This window comes from Pogona vitticeps, chromosome 12, assembly GCF_051106095.1.
Source record: "Pogona vitticeps strain Pit_001003342236 chromosome 12, PviZW2.1, whole genome shotgun sequence".
NCBI lineage: Eukaryota > Metazoa > Chordata > Lepidosauria > Squamata > Agamidae > Pogona > Pogona vitticeps.
The window spans coordinates 12,528,474-12,551,763 of record NC_135794.1 but is presented as its reverse complement, the minus strand read 5'-3'; the positions used below and the strand labels follow the sequence as shown (position 1 = coordinate 12,551,763).

The window sequence follows — 23,290 nt, the reverse complement described above, 5'->3', positions numbered from 1 at the left end:
AGCAACATTAACTATTGAAGTGACTGGTACCAAAGCCTGCAAAAGTTACATTTCGGCCAATTCCCAGTCTTCTCCTGCCATCATACAGTAATACCCTACGCTGTTTGAGGGAGGCTGGGAGTTACATTCTGACCTTCATACTTACATACTTATAATCAATAGTATTCTGGCCATTATGACGTTTGTCAACTGTTTCTGCTAATCAGAACTGGGGAGTGAGGAAAGATGAGTGTCATGCCTTCTCATCTGGCAATCTTCAGAAAGGCAATGTGATAGATGAGCTGACACCCCCTTCTCAGAAGTTTCAGAAAGGACAGCTGTTGCCAGCTCTGCATGTGAGATCTCTGATGACAAACAGCTTGGCAGAGAGAATAGCATAAGATCAGACACTGGAGCAGTAGTGGAGGCAGCATCTCAAAGCTCCTTGATAACTAATTGGAAAAAGCAGGCTGCTGGGAGCAATACACTGAGAACTATAACATCTGTGCATTTGGGTAGCTCAGTTTGTGATAGACAACTGATAATGCTTACACCTATTACCCATTCCTACTTGCCAGGACTCCTTGGAATTTCCAACAACCTGGATTGTCTGTCAACCATGTCTCTGCTGGCACCCTGCTGTTAAGGTGACCAGTATAATGGATGGACCTTCAGCTTGACTGTAGACAACTAGTCCATATGTGGAATGACTGACCTTAATGAAACAGCCCTGGCACTTGTGACTTCCCAGCATTATAAGGGCTATGGTTTCTTTTAGGATGCTGGGCTAAACAGGAAGCAACATTCTGAGTTCTTCTTAAAATATGTAAGTTCAAAGATATGCAGCGTGCAGGTAACCCACTTTTAAAACACCCTCAAAATCCTATGTTTACTGTAAAAAGCTGCTCCTGTTTTCCTTCCCACTAGTCTTTCTTTACCATCCTTTTTCTAAATAAGATAAATCACCACAAAGAATAAAGAATGTTTATTCTTTCAGAATTGTTATTTGTATTGCCCTCATTTTGCCTCCTTGAAGCACACTGGGATCCCCTCCTGCTGCAAGGAGGTATTTTTCACTGCTCCTTCTACCCACTCCGACAGTCCCTCCAACCCGTGGGTTTTAAAAGCCAGGAAGGACAAGGATCCCGCACGCATGTGGTGGCGCTCATTTCTCCGATAGAACAGAACTACTGTATATCCTGTATTCCGTTGGGTGAAACAACTTACTAGTGGAGGTGCTGGTACAAAAAATAGCCTGAAACCTGTTTCATCTAGAAGTCAGTAAACAGACAAAATATTCATCCCTTCAGTTATTAGAAATGGAGCCTAGCGAGGATGACAGTAAAAGAAAGAGGGGAGCTTATGCTTCTTTCCATTACATATTTCCCTCTAGAAAATGCCATTATTAATGTCTCCCTCGGGCTATTCTCACGAGCAAAAAGCAAGAGGAGCAGAGCTGGGACCCAATTAATCCCAATCTCCCAGTCTCCAGCAGAGGGCGCGCCTGCACTGATACAGTATAGGCGCGGCAGCAAAGAAGCCGCCTTGCTGGTTCCCTGGGGAGGCCCGGCCGCCCACTTCTGGCACAGGGAGAGGCGGGGCCAGCTTGAAGGCGCCAGCATGAAGGAGCGGGCGGCAGCCTTCCCCTCAGCGGCCCAGGGGATCAGGGCCATAGCGATCTTCCCGGCCGTTGTCTTTCGAGCGCCCTGAGGACCTCCGGGCTCAATATGGCCCTCCTCTCGCTCGTCCTCGTGGCCGCCTTCTTGGCCCGAGGGGGCTGCGCCGATATCCGAGGTGGGTAACGAGAAGCCTCCTCCGGCTTCGCCATTTACAGCCGGGTTTGCCTGCCTAGCCTTGGTCTCCGGGTCCTTTTGTCTTCCCCAGGAGAGGAACGGACAGGCGGCCACAGCGCGCCTTCCTTCGCCCGGGCAGGTCATGGTCCGCTCCCCTTGGAGTGGTGGGGAAAGGGGGTTATTATGCCCCTGAGACTGAGGTTCCCGAGCATAAATTCAGGTGACCAGGTTTTACAGCTTTTATAAATCTCAAGGGGGGAAAGGGGGGGGAAGAGAAGAAAACATCTGTAGGCCATTTTATATTTGTGGCATTCATCAAGAAAGACTGAAGTCTGTATTTCCATAAAATCCCGCCACAAGTTACTCCCTCTGCCCTTTCTCTCTCTCTAGGCCTGGATCATCCCATTTCCTAACAGTGGAAAATCTTTGTTGCTTGAGCAAAACTCCACTCCTAACATGAAGTACTGTTGTTTTTAAGTACGCTAACAATTGCTTTGTGATACACAGCCCATTTTCTCTAAGATATTCCTGGAGAGTTAGTTTAATCCTTTACTGACCTAAGCTTGTGAACAGGCGTAAATGGTCTGGGGAAATTTCAAAGCACAGGTCCATGAAATAAACAGCAGTTCTTCTTACCTTTAGAAATGATGCCCCTATAAAGATGCACCATCAAATTAGAGATGTCGCTTACCTTCTCATACAGCCAGTGTCTATCAATACCATTTGTTGTCCTTGTTTTTTTACTGTAAGTACCAAATAGCTGGATAGCACAGTGTCCTGCTCCCAATATTGCAAGGATCTGAGGCACTAATAGCAGGCAGGGGCAAGCAGGTCAAATGCAAAACAGAGGTCTAGGAAACAGTCCTACCAGAGAGTCACAAGAAAGTGTGGAGAACTCAGAGTCAAAAAGCAATCCAGACTTAAGCTAGTTCAGTAGTAACAGTAAATGACCAGGGAGAATCTGAGAAGTGTAGTTAAGGCCTCTAGAAATCACAGAGAGCCAAAGAATGATCAGGATATGCAGTGAGCAAAGTTTACTTCAACATACCTTGTTTCCAAGAAACTCTGAAGTTTATGTAGTTGAGGCCTGCTTGGAAATGAACTCAGTTGTATGATGTGGCCAGCTATTCCCCCTGGGATGAACTCCTACGCTTGAGGAGGACTCTCTTCCCAAGGAGTCTTTTTTTACAAGTGAGCACTTCACCTTGCTTCTACTGTGTTTCCCCAAAAATAAGACAGAATCTTATATTAATTTTTGCTCCATAAACGCATTAAGGCTTATTTTCAGGGAATGTTTTATTTTTTTCATGTACAGCAATCTACTGTACATTTATTCAATTACAGTCATGTCATCTTCTGGTTGCTGCACAATGGTGGAGGGCGGGGTTTCACTTATTTTTGGGGTAGGTCTTATATTACAAGCATCCAAAAAATCATACTAGGGCTTATTTTCAGGTTTGGTCTTATTTTCGGGGAAACAGGGTAGTTGTACTCATGTCTCTTATGGCCTAGGTGTAGATCAGTTTTCTCTTTTGATGCAGAGCCACTTTTATCTTGATGTCTAACCTCTTGAATTTTTGAGGATCTTGTAATTGTGGGATCTTGTTGTTCCTCCCCTCCTCTATATAAAGTTTGGATGGATTTTGTCTTGTCTTTGCTGGAGGACTCATCCAGCTGGATCCATAAAACATTCTAGGACAGTATTTCGGAGGGGGGAGGTTGAAAGGAAGTTTGAAAAGCAGGCCAGGTTACTGAACAGAGAAGATGGTTGCAGACAGGTGGTAATGCCAGGAAAGGAGACATCAACAGAGCATTGGGGCAGTCAGCCAGAGATTGCAGGAATCCTAAGAGCAGAGACGGAGTTGTTCTGGCCTGGGGCTTACATAGTTCTTTGCATCTGCTGCCACGAAGGGAAACTATTCATCTGAGACTATGTACAGTGGTGCCTCGCACAACGGGCGCCTCGTAGAGCGATGAATTCGCTCTACGAGGCCGTTTTAGCGATCGCAAATGCAATCGCAAAACGGTGCCCGTGTAGGCGGGAAATCGCAGAACGAAGGTCGGTAAGCTGCTCGCTTACCGACCTTCGCTTTGCGACCCGCCGATCAGCTGTTCCGCGGCTTCAAAATGGCCGCCGGAACAGCCGAAAGGGGCCGGGGTGCAGCGTTTTCGCGCCCTTGGTAAGCAAGGGGAGCGCGCGAAAACGCTGCGGAAGCCCCGAAATGGCTGCATTTCGGGGCTTCCAGCAGCGTTTTCGCGCACTCCCCTTGCTTACCAAGGGCGCGAAAACGCTGCACCCCGGCCCCTTTCGGCTGTTCCGGCGGCCATTTTGGACCCGCCGGACAGCTGATGGCAGCCATTTTGGCGCCCTTGTTGTGCGAGGGGAGGGCGCGAAAATGGCTGCCGGCCCCTGGGAAACATCGCACAACGGTAAGTATTTTATGGCATTGGAACGCATTAAACGCTGTTTAATGTGTTCCAATGCCTTTTTCTGTTCTGTAGTGCGATGTTTCCCACAGCGAAGGTTAATCCGGAACGGATTAACCTCGCTGTGTGGGGCACCACTGTACTTTGTTTCAGTTAGGCTTAGCTGACATGTGCCTTAAAATGCATTCGCTTCATGGGTTTGCAGATTGATCTTCCCCAAAGACTATCTGAGACCCCACCCTCTGGAAGGGGAAGATCTGGAGGGTTGGATCCTTTCTAGAGGATTCCAGTTCTGCCTCTGTCTCTTGTACAGTGGTGCCCCCCAAGACTAATGTAATTCGTTCCGCGAGAATCGCTGTCTTGCAAAAAAATTGTTTTGTGAAGTTCCCTATGGGAACCTCACAAGACGAATGAAATTTATTCGTCTTGCGAGGCGTCGGTCTCGGGGGGGGAAGTCTTGCGAAGCATGGCCGTAGAAGAAACTGTCTTGCAAGGCACCATAGCGATCGCAAAAAACAGTCGTGTTGCGGGTTTTTCGTCTCGCGAGGTAATCGTCTTGCAAGGCACAACTATATGTCTAGAGAGTGGCACCCAAGTGGGTAGTTGGGTATTTCCTCCAGTTTGGGCTTCCCCAGGTGGGGCATGCTATCCTGGGTCTCCTCCTCCCTAGAAGAGTCATCTGTGCAGGGCATGGCATTTAAGATTTCATTATAAAAATATTAGGCCGTGTGTGGATTCCTGCCTCAGATCCATGTTTTACACTGTGGTTAAACCATACAGTGGTGGATCCATGATTTTTGCTGTTGAGTCTTTGGGCACAAATGTAATCTTTGTAGTTTCAGGTGGAATTCATGTAAAAATCTTTCAAGTCTATGAGGATGTGTGCTTTGGATCTATGTTTTTATGCTATAGTGCACAGATAAGTGCTGAACATGTGGTGGTTATGATTCATTCTGCAAAGACGCTCTGCAATCTCTGATGTAGTAGTGATCTTGGTGGCATCCTTTGTAAAATTCATATGAAAATTAGAGGATCGGTTTTTGTTACTTCATGAGTCTGACTCTGGCTTTCTTCCCAAATGGAGGACCTGGTGGAATGTTCTCTTGTCCACTGGAGGGGAGAGAACCAGGCACCAATTTAAATTTGGCTCATGAAAAATAGAAGTAGGTTGGGAGAAACTATTTCCATGGCTCACACCATTCCCTGTTTGTTCAAACATTCTTCCCAGCTCAGAGGTATACAAGTGGGAGAGAGAAAATGAATCTGCCTGTCTTCTCAGTCACTCTTTAGACCAGGGGTGGGTAATTAATTTCTATAGGGGGGGCACATGAAAAATCTGAACTCTGTTCGGGGGGCCGAACCAACTTTACTTAAAAATACGTAAAATGTAACAGTGATGTTATGATTGTTTTTATTTTAAACTTGTTAATCTTCACAAATACTAAAGAGTTTTTTTGCGGTATGTTAAAGATAAGTAACTGATCAACTTTAGGCAAAAAGCTATAAATGGTTTTGATGTTCAAAACTGTCTGTGGGCCAGACAGGAGCGGCTCGCGGGCCGTATGTGGCTCTCGGGCCACACTTTGCCCAGGTCTGCTTTAGACCTCTGTTGCAGAAGCAGTACCCAAGACATACAGCAGCTGCATTAGAACAATGGTTCCCAACCTTGGGTCCCTGTATGTTCTTAGTCTAAAACTCCCAGAATCCTTCACCACTAACTGTGCTGGCTAGCATTTCTGGGGGTTGTAGCTCAAGAACACTAGGGGACCCAAGGTTGGGAAGCACTGCCTTAGAGATTTAGGGATTCAGGGGCATGGTGGCCTAAGTTTGAAAAATTGTTTCAATTTTCATTATTTGCCTAGACACATGAATTGCTCCTGCATTGCACCTCATAAAATTTGTTACTCTAAATTTAGGGATATTTGAAAGTTAGTTTCCTAAAAAAGTGGAAAATGCAGTGGCTTCTTACTTACAGCAGTGTAAGTAGCCCCAGCCCAACTAACTTTTTCCTGAGCCTGGAACTCATTACTTCATTGCTCACAGACAAAAGTCTAAACCTACAGATGTTTTGTGTTAGTAAATTACTGTATCTGTCACCAGGATACTTACATAATCAAGAGTTTGCACGTTCATTGTCACCATTAATAATCAGTTGTTGTCTGTGTAATATTTTATATATAAACCTGTGGCCCCAATTTTGTACACTGGACCCTCGACTTACGGAATTAATCCGTATTGGAACGGTAGCTGCAGGTCGAAAAGTCTGTAGGTCGAGGCTCCATTCGCCTACAATGCATTGAAAACCAATTAATCCGTAACTGGCCGTTTTTGTTCCATTTTGTTCTACCCCTGGTCTGTAGGTCGATTCTCTGGCTGCAAGTTGAACCTAAATTTTGCGGCCAGAGAAGTCTGTAACTCAAAAAGTCTGTAAGTGGAGCCGTCTATAAGTCGAGGGTCCACTGTACTTCATAGCCAGTATTCTAAATGTTGAGTAATGTTTGTGTAACTTACGGTGGCTAATTGACAGTGTGCCATGGAATGTTTCGATTGTGTGCTTGATCAGTGTGCTCTGGCATCTCATCAGTTAGCTACAACAAGCTGTGCAAAGTTTATGTGAATTCCCAATACAATTCTGGCCCATGTGTCTGAAGAGGAGGATTTTAGTGCATGAAAGCTCACACTAAAATAAATTAGTCTTAAAGATGCTATGAGGATTGATAGCTCAGTGGTTTTGGTATCTGATTGCAGAGCCAGAAGTTGGGAGTTAGATTCCCCACTGTGCCTCCTTGGCAAGGGCTGAAATTGATGATCCATAGGGCCCCTTCCAGCATATAATACTGTAGTAAGACTCCTACTGGTGTTCCCATAAGGTTTCTATGACTAATTGAAGCGAATTGATGAGGTCTGGGGAATGCCTCATTGGTGTACCTGCTGAAATGCCTGCATGTTTAACTGATATGCATCCTTTTGCATTGTCAACTAGCTGCAGCTAGCCATAGCTAGTTACCCAAACATGAACTCAAATAGGATTCTAGCCAATATAGTTTTAAATGTTTTTCATATGTATTGTGTTATATGCCCACACAAAAAGAGTGCTCAGTGAGGCATGCAACCGATGTAAGTGAACATGTTGGTTGCCGAATGGTTCTGTGAAAGGCCTAGTGCTTCCTCTTTCTTGTTCACTGTCTCAAAGTGTTCATTGCAGGTGCAGGATCCATCCATGTGAAAGATTCTACCTCTGACATTGTTTACCCTGTCAAAATCGATGAGAGAGGCTTCTTCATCTCCTACAACCTGTCCTACCGTTTTCTCTACAGACGGGATGTTCTCTCACAGAATCGTCCCCTGGCTTTCTATAAACTGTACTATGGAGATCAGCAGCTGAGGTTTAACCTGAGTCTTAATAGCCAGCTTCTAGCTCCTGGCTTTGTTAGTGAGAAACGATACGGAGGTATAGCTCATGCTAAAATACAAGCTCACAACCAGAACTCATGTCATTTGATTGGGTCAGTTCAGAACCAGGAGCAAGAAAGTGGATTGGCAGCTATTAGTACCTGTGATGGGCTGGTAAGTGGTTTAGATTCTGGCTTAGTAACAGACACAGTCCCTTTCTAGCTTTGATCTTAGTATTTTTGCAAGATCAAAAAATGCACTAGCATTCTCTCAATATCTTTCCTTGTTATATTTGGTACTGTTTGTGTTAATTTAAATTCACTTTTTATAAATACATTTCATTTCCTGGAATTGCTAATACCACACAATGTGCCCTAGGGGTTTTGTAGATTTTATGTGACAAATGTGTAGGAATCCATTATCTCCTTCTCTCATTCTGCTTAGTTACTCTGTATGTTTTCAAATGGAGAAAATAATCATGGAACAAAATCAAGCATGTTAAAGCAAAGCAAAGCAAAGCGTGCTGCTTATATACCGCCCCATAGCGCTTCAAGCACTCTCTGGGCGGTTTACAATTTAATTATGCAGGCTACACATTGCCCCCCCCCAGCGAGCTGGGTACTCATTTTACCGACCTGGGAAGGGTAGAAGGCTGAGTCAACCTTGAGCCGGCTACCTGGGATTTGAACCCCAGGTCGTGAGCACAGTTTTAGCTGCAGTACAGCGGTTTAACCACTGCGCCACGGGGCCCTCAAAATCAAGCATGTTAAGTACAGTGAAGAAAAATCCTACCTTTTAACCAATGTCTAAATCCAAAAATGTCTCTCTATTGTGATATATTCTCAGTTCCTGTTTCTAAGTGAAAATAATTGCCCCCCCCCCACACAAAAAGCCCATGTGGCTCCAGTTTTAAAAGTTGCCAGTTTTAAAATAGGCCTTTGAGAGCAGATTCATTTTCAGACTTATTAAGGAAAAGAGTATTTGCCCACTGGCTGGGAGAAAAATTTGGGGGCCAGGCTATCCTAAAAAGCAGGACTGAGAAAGCTTTTTGAATTTCATAGGCTCCTGCCAGGAGTGGCCTAGACCCTCCTACTGCTGCCATAAACCATCTTGCACATTATCTTGGATGTGCACACACACACACATCCACCCAGTTCTTTCTCTTTGTTACATGCACACGCATGCATGCTCCTCCTTCCATGCAACTAGGTTGTAAAAGTATTCCATAGAGACTTTTAGGAAGCTTAATTAGAGCAGGAGTAGTTAAGAGGGTCACAGCAGTCAGAAAGAGGGTTTAACCTTCTCTCCCTAGCAGTGCCAGCCCCCAGGAAGCTGTCTATATAGCAGATTAGTTTTAAAATGCTTCCATTGGCACAAATTCAGTCATCTTTTTTTTTAAATGCAGTTTTATTGCAGCACAGATTCTTTGAAGGACAGTGGTGCTTTAGAAGGCGAGAATAAGCCATTTCCTCCCTAATAGCAATTCCCCCCCCCCATCCGCCTCATTAAAAAAGTCTTAATTGCAAATGGGAGATAGAAAGTGAGGATATGGGGCAAGTAGAGAGGCTATAGGGGCTGAAAGATCTCCTTTGCTGTGCTGAAGGCAGCAGTATTTGCTGCAGTATTAATAATCTCTCATTATTGGCTGTGCTGACTAAGGCTGGTGAGCATCAAATCTTTCAAAAATATCTGAAGGTCCATAGTTGTTCACTTCAGCATTAACGGTTCCTTGTTTGTTAAGTGCCTAGTCTAAAGAGTTGTTACATCTTGTAAGAGAGAGAAGGTTCTAGTGTGTACAGTCGTGCCTCGCTAGACGATGATAATCCATTCCACTGAAATCGCTGTTTAGTGAAATCATTGTCTAGTGAAAAGCATTTCCTCATTGGAATGCATTGAAACCTGTTTAGTGTGTTCCAATGGGGAAGAATCGCTGTTGTCTAGCGAAGATCGGCCATAGGAAAGCCACTTTGCGAACTGCTGACCAGCTGTTTAAATCGCTGTCTTGTGAAGCTTAGGTCCTGAAAACACCTGTTTGCGAGCGCAGAGGGAGCTGTCAAAATCGTTGTCTAGTGAAAATCGGTTTGCGAAGCAGGGATCAAACATTGTCCAGCGAAATTCCCCCATAGGAATCACTGTTTTGCGAATCGCTATAGCGATCGCAAAAAGCCAATGTCTAGCGAAAAAACTGTCATGCGGGGTAACTGTCTAGCGAGGCACCACTGTACTGTAGAATGGATTCGTCTTAGCTTTGACATTTATTTTTGTTCATTTTTAATTTATCCTAATTTTGCCCCCAAAAAAACCAAACTACACTGTGTGACAATTTATAAAATTCATAGCATGCATTGTTTTATGAAACTTGTTCCTGACTTCTTGATCTTCTTCAGAAAGGTGTCTTCCGCCTGGCTGATGAAGACTTCTTTATTGAGCCGCTGGTTTCAAATGAAACTATAGTGAATACTGCCCATCCCCACAGGATATATAGACGCCACATTCCAGAATATGAGACAGAAGAACTTATTTCTGTAGTGAGCAGGAAGCAGCCTGACTTCTTCAGGATGTGTGGAGTACAAGGTACTTGTTTTCCTGATTTACAAATTATTCATGGGTTGAAGAACATCTGGAAGCCTTCTAACTCATTAGCTGGCTTGTATCTTTTTCTGATTAAAAACTTTTTGCTCTACTCTCAGTGAATAGTGTGAAGAACTGTTTCACTTTTGTATCTGAGAATTGTCACTACATGTTCATATGGTCAGATTTGATGTGATAGTAATTTTTTAAAAGTAGTTAAAATATATTTTAAAATATAAAATAGCAACTGCTGTAAAATAGCATCATGGTTACAATATAGTAGAGTGGATTTGATTTAAATCTATTTGATGTAAACCAGTTTGATTTAAATCACAGATTAAAATAAATTTAAAAACTGGATTTTTGGATGATTAAAAAAAAATCTAAGTTTTGATTTAAATTGTGGTTTAAAGCAGTTTTATTGTAAAAAAATTATAGATTTTTATCCACTTTGCAGCATGGGGAGGGGGAAAGAATTAGATTCAAACTCCAGCACACATAATAAATTACAGCCTCAGAATGTGGGAGGAGGAAAAAAAGACAGCTGTATAAATAGATACTGATCTAAAAGTTAAATTCTTTATCTGAGAAATAATTTGTTGCTCCTTAAGTAAAATTGTACTAAAGAAGGGTTTTTTTTTGCAGCAACTTGTTCCTTCATAACATTTGTATCAAACATTAGGGTTTTTCCTTCTTAAGAAGATTCCTCAAAACATGATGGAACTTCATTTATGGTGCAGTTGTCTTTTTGTTAACTGATTAAATCCCCACTCCTCACCACTTTGATGTTCCTTCCCCACAGCTGCTGCTATTTACAGTTTTTAAAGGGTATATTACTTGCATTCACACCTTTAAGGCCACCTGTACTCAGCTCTTCATTGTCATTTCTCCAAATAAACATGCTCAGTTCCTTCAGTAAATACATGGCAAATCAGTGGCTTGACACATACTTTTTTTTCAGTACAGTATAAGAGTCAATGTATCAGTTACAGGGGAGTATAAGCAAAAAGGCTACTGTAGCACTCCAAGTACTAGTGGATTTCTCAAAATACATCTGGCTGGTCATTGTTGAAGCAAAAAGTTGAGCTATGTATGTCTTTGGCCTTGATTTATCAGGATTCTCCTAATAGGTATGAGAAAGTCCAAAATCAGTAATGTCACAATGGATCTTGGTAGATAACTGGACATGCATTACAGAAACTTAGTAAAAGTTGTGCTAGGAATTCGTTTATTTGAATGGTTTTAGTAAGAGAGGCTTTTAAAATTATCTGGATCATGATGTTGAATCTGCCTTATGAAGACAAATGAAAGTTTCAACTTCTGAATGTTTTGTCCAAGTTATTGACTAGATCTGGTTATAACAATTATATAACTCCTATATTATAACAAATGTATTGTCTTTCAATTCAGTTCAAGAACCAGGAAACCTGTGCACTGGCTGTAACTTTTAAAACTCTAATGAACTGGGAACCAAGACGCTATAAGGGCATTCTGCTAATTTATTAAGAATGTCTGGATAAGCTTGCCTGTTACAGTATTTAAATTGTACAGTGGTGCCTCGCTTAGCGATTGCCTCGTTTAATGATGTATTCGCTTAGCAATGAGGGTTTTTGAGCGATTTTGTGCTCTGTTTTAGCAATGTTTTCAATGGGGAAATTTCGCATAGCGATGTTCGAGACCTTGCTTCGCTTAGCAATGACAATTTAGGTCCCCCTGTTTCACTTAGCGATGTCTGTTTTCGCTATTTTAAATGTGTCTTAAAATGTTCAAAAACTGTTTAAAATGCTTGGAATCGTTAGTGCACCCTGTAAAACCTTTGCAAACTTAATTTGGCTTTGTTCTGAGTCTTCGTTAATTTTTGGTGAATTTCCCCCCCATTGGAATGCATTGACAGCTGTCAAACCTGCAGGTCAATGCATTCCAAGGGGGGGGGGGGAAATTCACCAAAAATTAACGAAGACTCAGAACAAAGCCAAATTAAGTTTGCAAAGGTTTTACAGGGTGCACTAACGATTCCAAGCATTTTAAACAGTTTTTGAACATTTTAAGACACTTAAAAAATAGCGAAAACGGACCTGTCAAAACCATTGAAATGCATTGAAACCTATTCAGTGCATTCCAATGGGGGAAAGGCGTTTCGCTTAACGATGTTTCCTATGGCGATTTTCGCTTAAGGATGGTAATCTGTTCCCATTGGAACGGATTATCCGGTTTTCAATGCATCTCTGTGGGAAAACGCATTTCGCTTAGCGATGTTTTCCCATAGCAATTTTTTTTTGAACCAATTAAAATAGTTAAGCTGTACCTGGAAAAAAGTGGACACAGTCTTCTCAGTTATTGTGAATAGGCTTTACAACAGGGCGGGAAGCCTCTGGTCTGTGAATCTCACCAAGGTCTTACATTTCTTGTTAATCTCACTATCCTTTTGGAAAGATGAGCTAGTCTGTTCATGTTGCTCACCGGAAATGCTAGTAGGAAGGGATTAAAGGCCCTGTTATTTTGATTCTGAACATAGAAGTGACATCTGGAACACTTTGTTCTGATGTGTGCTTAATGATTTGCTGTATATTTTACTAAACTGCAGAAGCCTGTGCTGCAGGGTCAGAAGACCAGCAGTCGTAAGATCGAATCCACACGACGGAGTGAGCTCCCATTGCTTTGTCCCAGCTCCTCGCCAACCTAGCAGTTTGAAAGCATATAAATGCGAGTAAATAAATAGGTACCATCTCAGTGGGAAGGTAAAACAGCGTTCCCTAGTCACGTTGGCCACGTGACAATGGAAACTGTCTTCGGACAAGTGGTGGCTCTAAGGCTTGAAAAATGGGATGAGCACCGCCCCCTAAAGTTGGACACGACTGGACTAAAAATGTCAAGGGGAACTAAAATTAAATCTCTTTGTAGATTATCTAAACATGGATGCTTGACATTTCACTCTTCCATTGTTTTAAAATACAATTTTATTTACATATTCTTGAAGTTTTTTCAGATTGAAATATGAGGTGGAATAATGTTGTTTAGTGCCTACATTTGGAAGTAAGATGGATGGATTATTCTCTTTTTGAGTGAACTGTTGCTAGTGATGATTTTTTTAAACTTTTGGATATAATTCAACAAAGAGTATTTGAAACACTTGAAGGTGTTCTACTCTTCTACTTATTGTCCAGTGGTTTTGTGTAAACTGCATAATTAAATTGTAAACTACCCAGAGAGTGCTTTAAGCACTATGAGGCAGTATATAAGCACTTTGCTTTACTCTTTTTTTTCTTTTTAAGTAAATAACTCAGAATGATCAAATGCAGGAGAAGGAATTACATGCAGGATGGTAGGAGTCTTCCACCAGAAGACATTGCTGTCTGGAATGTGTTGTTTGTGAATAACCTTTACAGCAATTTCATGATAACATGTAAAGTGTAACATTCATCTTTTGAGCATTTTATGAAATGAATATAGTTTCACACATAAACAATGTCAACTTCACATTGTGAGTTTTCTCACAATGTGAAGCTGACATTGCTTATGTGTGAAAATTATTCTCTGTGGTGGTGTTGTCTTAAATTCTGGTATTAGAACCTTTTTTATCTGCTTGCTTAGCTGGTTCTAAATGCCCACTCCACTGATGAGCAGGCGAAGAGGGATTTAATACCATTTTGACCCTTTTAAAATGCATATCAGCTAAAGATGGGCTTCCCTGCATCGCTGCCTCTGAGTACAGCCAAGTGGGGACCTGCCAGAGGAGGCGGGACTGGGAAGTGCTGAACACCTGTTCAGCCAAGAAATGAATTGCACGAACCGCTGAACTACAGTTCATGCCCATCTCTAATATCGGCCTATGCAAGTTGTAGCACAGTCATTTCCAGATGTGTGTCCCCAGAAATCCCAGCTAGTATGACTGAAGACCAGAGGTTCTAAAGAACAAAATCCAATAACATCTGGGCACGACTAGTGATTTTGGTACCTATGTAAATGATGTCGCAAACACGGGTTCGAAAACTCACGTGTAAGCTTGGGCAGAGAGCAATCAGGAGTTTGCACATACTAAAATGGGCTGAATGAATCCAAATTCAGCTAGCTTTGATACAACACTCCTTCTCGCAGGTCTGCCCACATAAGAACACCCTGGTACTCTCAGATATTATTATGAAAAGGTCAAGTGGGCTTTGTAGTCCTTAGACTTAACTTGCACCACTGACAGGACTCTAAGTAAGCTAGGCCGAGGCAGCACTCTCAGATGACCCTATGACAAGTGTACTGTTCAGAAAACCAATTGAGTTTTATAATCTTTATTTTATTAAAGAAAAAGCATGTTACTAAGTATCAAAGCCAAATTAAACCAAAACAAATAAACTAGCATTGTGCTAGTTACAAAGATGTAGTGAGGCAAAGAAAACATGAAAAATAGAAAAGTATTCAAAAAGCCAAAAAGCCATTAAAAAGAATAAAAACAGTTCCAGTACAAGAAATCATTAGTAAAAACAAAATAATCCATGTAGGTCATAAAAAGGCTATAGTCCTCAGTGATACTATAGAATAAAAATCCCTTAACAAAAGTAAAAATCCCTTATATGTCCCATAGTCCTTAGAAAAGTAAAATCCAGTAAATATACCATAGTCCTTACAAAACTACAAGAGCATAGTCCATATGGAGTATTCCAAGAAAAGAAGTCCATAAAGAATATACCATAGAACAGTCCATAGAAAATAGTCCATGCACAGTCCTTAGGAAAAATCCCATAAGTCCAAAAGTAATCCAGCAAGGCATAGGAACCAGTCCATGTAGGTAGGCCACCAGTCTGTCTCGAAAGACATTAGGGTGAGTCCCAAATGGCTGAAGAGTAGGTCACGAATGACTGAAAGGTCGGTCTTGAAAAGACAATGTCCATAGGTAAAAAGTTCCTTTTTCTAGAGTAACTGGCAAGGGCTCATCGCACCTTCCCACGATGTTATCCAATCAGAGTTCGTTACTAGGCAAACAGTCCTGTTACATCACATGACTTCCTTCCCATACGCACCAGATGTTATTTGGGTTTTCTGTGGTTTATCAAAGAGTCACAACAATTCCCATCTATCTAATCACACCGAGTCCTTTCTCAGGCTTTCAGAATAACATTCTCTCTGCTCGCCTAGAAAACAACTTGTCAGCATAGCAAAGATACTTTATACAAGGAAACAAGATGGAACCTCTCTGGCTTATTTCTTAATTACAAAACCCATATGCCTTTAAAAGATTTTAACTCAAAAACCCATCTCATCACAAATGATACCATCTCTCATCTACTCTGCTGTGAGATCTGAGCATGAAAAATCGGAAAGAGAATCTCCTAGCAAAGAAGGAAAAGTTTATGCTTCATAAACATAAAAGTTTTTTACTTGAAGGAGAGTAAATAGGATAAGGAGGTGTTATTTTTTATTTCCCTAATACTCACTTGTAGATTCTGCTCTAGATTCTATTGCCTTTTAATTATTATTATTTTTTTTTTTGCCCAGCCCTGGGACAAGATGGAAACCAGTTGGGAAATCATTGGTAAAAACAGCAATCATGGTAGTGCCCTTTTCCTCAGGCAATCTCTTATGCAAGACCAAAGGAGGTCTGAATTCCACCCATATTGATGAACTAAATAGAAACCTGTTAGGAGACTTCAAGATTACTGGTTTAGTATTAGGAGGCAATAGGAGAAAGCATAAGTCATGGATCCCAATTATGAAGGAAAGAGATATAAATAGACCCTGCTTCCTATCAGAATTACACAGATGCTTCAGGGCTGGTCCTTGCTGGCCTGTATTATAACATGATCCTGTGCATTGCAAGGCTTTTATTTCTTCTCAAATTCTAAGAAAGCCCTGCGGAGTCTGAGAAGCAGAGAGAAAAATGGGAGGAGACGTGGCAGAGGAAGCGGCGGATCAAACAGCGCTCAGTGAGCAAGGAGAAATGGGTGGAGACCCTGGTGGTAGCTGACACAAAGATGGTGGAATACCATGGCAGTAATAACATTGAGAAATATGTCCTGACAGTCATGAACATGGTAAGTGTTACAATGTCTGTGTTGGTCATTTTCTTGTGGAGCAGACAAAGTTGTGTACTTCATTGGCTAGATTTTTCAAAAGTGGTCTGCTTTCAATCCACCAACAACTAGATATGTTGAATAATGTGATGAATGAGGAAACAGCAGCCAACTAGCTTGGCATAAATTACAAATGCCTAGTTGAATGAGGTTGGGGGAAGGGTCAATCTTTCATTTTTGTCAACTGGAATTATCTGTACAGGAGCAGGAGAGATGAAATAGCGGTAGCCAGTCCAGTTGATTCTCTCCTACTTTTCACCAGTGTCTTTTATCCTTGATTGTTCATATGACTGTGCAAAACTGGGACAGAATAGATACCCCGTTGATATATCATACACCTCACAATACAACAGTCTCCTTTTCTGGGCCTGCTGAGGTGAACTTGAGAGTCGTGTGGGCATCTCTTGTTATCTGTGAGACTTTAAAAAACATATTGAGGCTAAATTATGTGGGGAATAGTTTAGCACGTTGTGGCCTCCATGGCTGCCATGAGTCTGTCTCAAAGACAATGTCTGTACCCGCTCATTTACCAGGTACAACTCTAGACGTGTTTTTGTATGCTGGATGAGATGATAGTGTTTAGATTCACTGGAATGTGGTGGTTGATTAAGGTGATCTAACCTAGGAGGCTGGGAGTTATGGATTGTTTTCTTCTGATGTCTGGGGATCTTCCTGTTGCCTTGGTTTTGCCTGCTGGACCTCTGCAATGGTGAAATGGTCAGGGACAATTCTACGACATTCTACGTACAGTGGGGTCTTGACTTAAGAACGGCTTGAGTTAAGAACATTTTGACTTAAGAACTGCTCTCATAGGAAAATATTGACTTGACTTACATACTTAGATTTGAGTTAAGAACTGAAAAAAACCACGTGGGATGCAGGGAAAGTGCAAATTTTGAACTTTCAGTTAACTGTTGGGCAGTAAAAAGGGTGCCTGTCTGCTTCCTCACTCCTCCCAGCGTTTAGAGAGTGGATTGGGAGACAGTCTTCAGACTGCCTGGTACTGTACTGCCTGGACTGTATTTTCCCTGCCTTCCCTGAACCTTTCTTGACCTAAGAAAAAAAAAAAGAAACAAAATATCCCCCTCTAGTGGTCGAAGGCGGAATAGCAGCTTCCCATTAGTTTCTATGGACGGAAAAGAGCAGATACGGATCCAGTGGTTTTCAATGCATTCCTATGGGAAATGCAGATTTGACCTGAGAACTTTTTGACTTGAGAACCGCCTTCCAATACGGATTAAGTTCTCAAGTCAAGACCCCACTGTATGGGCAAGACATTGGAACATATGTATTGGTGATAGGGATTCTTGGAAGAAATGGATTGTCTGGATTTCCAAAAGTGAAAAAAGAGGTTTAAAGCAAAAGTCATAGTTGCAAAGCAAGGAAATTCATTGTCACAGATAAATCCTCTTCACTCAAAACATGAATGCATTGATGCATCATTCCTGGTAGCTAAACTTCCAGCCCAAATAATCACTGTAACAATATCTCTAGCTAGTCTACTCTTGTGGTGTGAAAAAACTGAAATGAAACCAATGCAATATTGGTAACATTGTGTAATATCTACACAAAATTTATTAGTGGAGTCCAACTGATGTGTGTTTGTGGGAAGGGTCATTGTGTTTAATAGGCTCCTTTGCATGTGGGCAGAGGCTTTTTCCTTTGTGGAATTCAAAGAGATTGGCTAACCTCTTCTGTCTACTTGGTGTTGAAGTTAAAGGACTAGAATGATACATCAGTGTGTCTATTTTTTGAGTGAGAAGGGGTTGATTAGTGGTCTGGATGTCTATTTTTTTGAGGATAGTATAGATTCAACGATGTTGTTGTTGTTTAGTCATTTAGTCGTGTCCGACTCTTTGTGACCTCATGGACCAGAGCATGCCAGGCCCTCCTGTCTTCCACTGCCTCCCGGAGTTGGGTCAAATTCATGTTGGTAGCTTCAATGACACTGTCCAACAATCTCGTCCTCTGTCGTCCCCTTCTCCTCTTGCCTTCACACTTTCCCAACATCAGGGTCTTTTCCATAGAGTCTTCTCTTCTCATCAGATGGCAAAAGTACTGGAGCCTCAGCTTCAGGATCTGTCCTTCCAGTGAGCACTCAGGGTTGATTTCCTTTAGAATTGATAAGTTTGTTCTTTTTGCAGTCCAGGGGACTCTCAAGAGGACCACAGTTTAAAAGCATCAATTCTTTGGTGGTCAGGTTTCTTTATGGTCCAGCTCTCGCTTCCATACATCACTACAGGAAAAACCATAGCTTTGACTATGCGGACTTTTGTCGGCAAGGTGATGTCTCTGCTTTTTAAGATGCTGTCAAGGTTTGTCATCACTTTCCTCCCAAGAAGCAGGCGTCTTTTAATTTTGTGACTGCTGTCACCATCTGCAGTGATCATAGAGCCCAAGAAAGTAAAATCTGCACTGCCTCCATATATTCCCCTTCTATTTGCCAGGAGGTGATGGGACCAGTGGCCATGATCTTAGCTTTTTTTGATGTTGAGCTTCAGACCATTTTTTGCACTCTCCTCTTTTACCCTCATTACAAGGTTCTTTAATTCCTCCTCACTTTCTGCCATCAGAGTAGTATCATCTGCATATTGAAGGTTGTTGATATTTCTTCCGGCAATCTTACTTCCGGCTTGGGATTCCTCCAGTCTGGGCTTTCACATGATGTATTTTGCATATAAGTTAAATAAGCCAGGAGACAATATACAGCCTTGTTGTACTCCTTTCCCAATCTTGAACCAGTCAGTTTTTCCATATCCAGTTCTAACTGTTGCTTCCTGTCCCACGTATAGATTTCTCAGGAGATAGATGAGGTGGTCAGGCACTCCCATTTCTTTAAGGACTTGCCATAGTTTGCTGTGGTCCACGCAGTCAAAGACTTTTGTATAGTCAATGAAACAGAAGTAGATGTTTTTCTGGAACTCTCTGGCTTTCTCCATAATCCCGTGCATGTTAGCAATTTGGTCTCTAGTTCCTCTGCCCTTTCGAAATCCAGCTGTGATGTTGAACGGTCTGCCTTGCATTCGTATTGAAATCATTCTATCATTTTTGAGATTGTATCCCAATACAGCTTGTCCCTATAAGGGCTACTCCATTTCTTTTACGGGATTCCTGCCCACAATAGTAGATATGATAATAGTCTGAATTGAATTTGCCCATTCCCATCAATTTTAGTTCACTGACACCCAGGATGTCAATGTTTATTCTTGCCATCTCCTGTTGGACCACATCCAGCTTAGCAAGCTTCATAGATCTTACATTCCAGGTTCCTATGCAGTGTTTTTCTTTGCAGCATCGGACTTTCCTTTCACTTCCAGGCACATCCACGGCTGAGCATCCTTTCAGCTTTGGCCCAACGATTTCATTAACTCTGGAGCTACTTGTACTTGGCCTCCTCTCTTTCTCAGTAACATGTTGGATGCCTTCTGACCTGAGGGGCCATATTCCAGTGTCATATCTTTTAGCCTTTTGTTTCTGTTCACGGGGTTTTCTTGGCAAAGATACTGTAGTGGATTGCCAATTCCTGCTCAAGGTGGATCGCGTTTAGTCAGAACTCTGCACTATGACTTGTCCGTCTTGGGTGTCCCTGCACAGCATAGCCCATAGCTTCTCTGAATTACTCAAGCCGCTTCGCTATGACAAGGCAGAAATCCTTGAAGGGGAGGTCATAGATCTATGATCAATCATAGATCTGTGTATGAAAACAATAGCAGTCATCCATCAAAACATTGACATATGAATGCATTGTTATAGAATGGACTTGCAGAACAAGAGTAGGATTGTTCCCTTTCTCATTCATATAATTCCTTTCTTGTTTCTGTTTATTTCATAATACAGGTGGCTGGTTTATTCCATGATGCTAGTATTGGGAATCCAATTCACATTTCAATTGTGCGTCTTATCTTTCTGGAAAATGAGGAGGTAAAAAGCAAAAAAATGCACCGATGTTTCACATGGATAGTTCACAGCAGATCTTCTGTTCCTACCAGTAGAGCACCATATTGCTTCCAGACATTATTTTTTGTTTCTTTCTGATTCTTCAGACATAACCCACAGACTGCACTTACTAGACAACTAGTAGCCCTTTAAATGTTGTTGACCTGTAGTTCCCAGCATTTCTCTTCATTGACTGTGGTAGCTGGGGCTAATGGAAGTTGTTGTCCAACATTTGGGGAGTATAAGTTGGTCTTTTTTCATATGGTGGTTTCTTAGGTTATCTTGGTTTTTCTTAAGGTAAGCATCATTGCAAGAAATTGTACTTGTCTGGGTGGTCACTTATAAGGGTGGGAATATTTCTTTAGGAATCTTTCTACATGATGCCTTTTTCTGCTTCTAAGTTGGCGTCATTTTATTATTTCTATGCTATGTTGTATGATGTTTTTGGATTGCATCCCTAGTATCATCAAGGGTAAAGAGCTTTTAAAGTATGTGAATTGTAATAACAAGAACAATAGTTTTTATTTAGTTAAAGTAGCAGAATCATTGAAATCAGTTGTATTTAGGTTAACATGACTAATAAATGCCATTAATTTCTCTGTGACTAAATCAGGATCCAATCCAATAATATTTCAGGGTGTGTTTTTTGCACATGTACACATTTGAAAAGAAAGAGTACAGTGAAAAAACTGTTAGGGTATGCTAGGGTGAAGAATTTTTTTTTCAGCCAATGACCCTTCTAAAAGCAGTAGTGTAAACTGCATTTTTTGCACTTTTGCAAAAGAGAATGCTGTATGACTTACAAAATCTGATTATGAGCAGAAATGAAATTGTTGGCAGCTACAGATCTTTTGTATGTGAACACAGAACAAAAGGAGAACTCAGAACTGTCTTGTTTATATGCCAAAGAGGAAAATAATGTGTAACACAAATGTCTGCTAATTGTGGGGGTCCTGGTGTTCCTTCTTGTAGGAGGATCTGAAAATTACCCACCATGCGGACAACACCTTGAGAAGTTTCTGCAAGTGGCAGAAAGCCATCAATGTCAAGGGGGATACTCACCCGCTGCACCATGATGTAGCCATCCTACTCACCAGGTACAACCACTTGCATTTCTCTTAACAGTAATGTACACTAAATTTTTTTGACAAGTGAGAAGCTTCACGGCATTCTTTTTGAAACTGTCTTTGCACTGAAGCTAGTAAATTGTGTCCATAAACCAGATTTTAAAAGAGGTTAATTGTCCATATCTAGTCGCGCTGGCCACGTGACCACGGAAGATTGTCTTCAGACAAATGCTAGCTCTATGGGTTGGAAACGGAGATGAGCACCGCCCCCTAGAGTCAGACATGACTGGACAAATTGTCAAGGGGAACCTTTACCTTTACCTAATTGTCCTTAAAACCTTCAAAAAATCTCTGGAATCATTGTACTGCACTTCTCCAGACTCACCTCATAGTATCAGATCCTAGGCCCTTGTTAGTCTGGTTTTGTGTTGTAGCTATATGCCCATCCTTTTCAAGAGTTTTCAGCTGCTGATTTGTTTCAAAAACTAGTTTGGATCATGGTAGGCATTGTAACGATCTCCTTGTTATGTGTATGTTTCTCCTCAATTGCAACAGGAAAGATCTCTGCACTGCTGTGAACCATCCGTGTGAAACACTGGGTCTCTCTCATGTCTCTGGAATGTGCCAACCACACAGGAGTTGTAACATAAATGAGGACACGGGTCTTCCCCTAGCATTCACTGTGGCCCACGAACTTGGACACAGGTACTATGCAGCTGAATATTGCTTTCAAAATACCAAACATATGAGAAGGCTTTTTGCATTACTTTAAAGGAAAGTACTGAAAATAGCTACAGGATCTCTAGGAAAAGGACAGCAGCCTATGTATCACAAACTTTAATGCACCTGCCAAACTGTCACTAAAATGTTGCTGATCTATTTGCTCATATGTGTGTTGCAGTGGGTCATTCCAAATAATTGGAGAGAGATACTCTGAAATTTCAAAGAAATGTAATTTACTGGAGGTTTTAATATATTCTCAAGAAAAGGTAGGGCTTTTTTATGCTGCAGTCAGAATGTTAATCAGTACTCCCCCTCACACACCTTGCCTACTATTTTAAAAACATGCACACAATTTGAAGCATCTACTTTCAGGTCTTCTGGCTTTTTTGTAGATGTTGCTGAACATCCCACAAAAGCCTAGGGAGCGAAGCCATAAGATCTGTGAGATGGGCTTCGCCCTGTATTTCTGGGGTGATGTTTGAAGCTCCTTTGAAGTTTTATCTGTGTGTACAGCTGACCTCCCCCTTTGGGGGACTGTGCTCTTACAGTTTTGGGATTCAGCATGATGGAAGCGGCAATGACTGTGAGCCAGTTGGGAAAAGACCTTTCATCATGTCTCCACAGCTCCTGTACGATACTTCACCACTCACCTGGTCCCACTGCAGCAGGGAGTACATTACCCGCTTCCTGGAGTAAGTCTGAAGGCTCATTCCTTTCATCTGTAGCTGTGGCACACAAAATTAATTGCTTCCCATGTGGGGAGGCTGGAGGGGTATTGTTGGGAGTTGTGAAACAAAGCTTCATTAGTTTTACTCCGCTGTGAGATGTGTCACCCAGATGTAATGGTCATATGTAATTCTCATGCATCTGTAGTTTTTCCTGGTGTTGTTTTTATTGTGGTTTCTATTTTGTGTTGCCAGTTCTTGGAGTTATTGGCCATCTTGATTTTCAGGATAGATGGTAATACAAATGTGTTTAATAATTTTCCATTTTATTTTATGGGCAAATGTATCCTTGATCAAAATTTATTTCATGACAGTTTACTATGATAGGATGTATTAATGTAATGATAACACGCCGCTAGACAATGCTTAACAATTAATGTTTTGTTTGCTGACATAGTGCTTAGTATTACTCACCAGCCCTGCCTGCAGTCCTTGTCAGGGCCAGATTCTTCCCAGCACATATTTATTTTAAGCACTGCTAACACCTTTACCTCATGCTTGGCAATTAGCTTGCCTGAACATTTATATCTATAGCTTCTGTTTGTGTGCAGGGACAAGAAAAATCATAGAATAATAAGAGAATAATGAAATAGGAAGGGGCCTATAAGACCACCGAG

At 41.7% G+C, this 23,290-nt stretch overlaps 1 protein-coding gene across 3 annotated transcripts in view; it reads left to right on the top strand.

The window, feature by feature from the left end:
- Positions 1-1,572: 1,572 nt before the first annotated feature.
- ADAMTS7 (ADAM metallopeptidase with thrombospondin type 1 motif 7) overlaps positions 1,573-23,290 on the top strand; it is a 134,365-nt gene continuing 112,647 nt past the window's right edge. For 2 of the 3 annotated variants that reach the window (XM_072982307.2, XM_020813218.3), the window contains exons 1-8: positions 1,573-1,773; positions 7,405-7,766; positions 9,980-10,166; positions 15,996-16,183; positions 20,060-20,143; positions 21,131-21,255; positions 21,781-21,930; positions 22,497-22,640. In XM_072982307.2, the coding sequence (XP_072838408.2) occupies positions 1,707-1,773; positions 7,405-7,766; positions 9,980-10,166; positions 15,996-16,183; positions 20,060-20,143; positions 21,131-21,255; positions 21,781-21,930; positions 22,497-22,640 (1,307 nt within the window). In that variant the 5' untranslated portion in view covers positions 1,573-1,706. The remainder of the gene's footprint in view (positions 1,774-7,404; positions 7,767-9,979; positions 10,167-15,995; positions 16,184-20,059; positions 20,144-21,130; positions 21,256-21,780; positions 21,931-22,496; positions 22,641-23,290) is intronic. The other variant, XM_078380867.1, reaches the window with a different exon arrangement.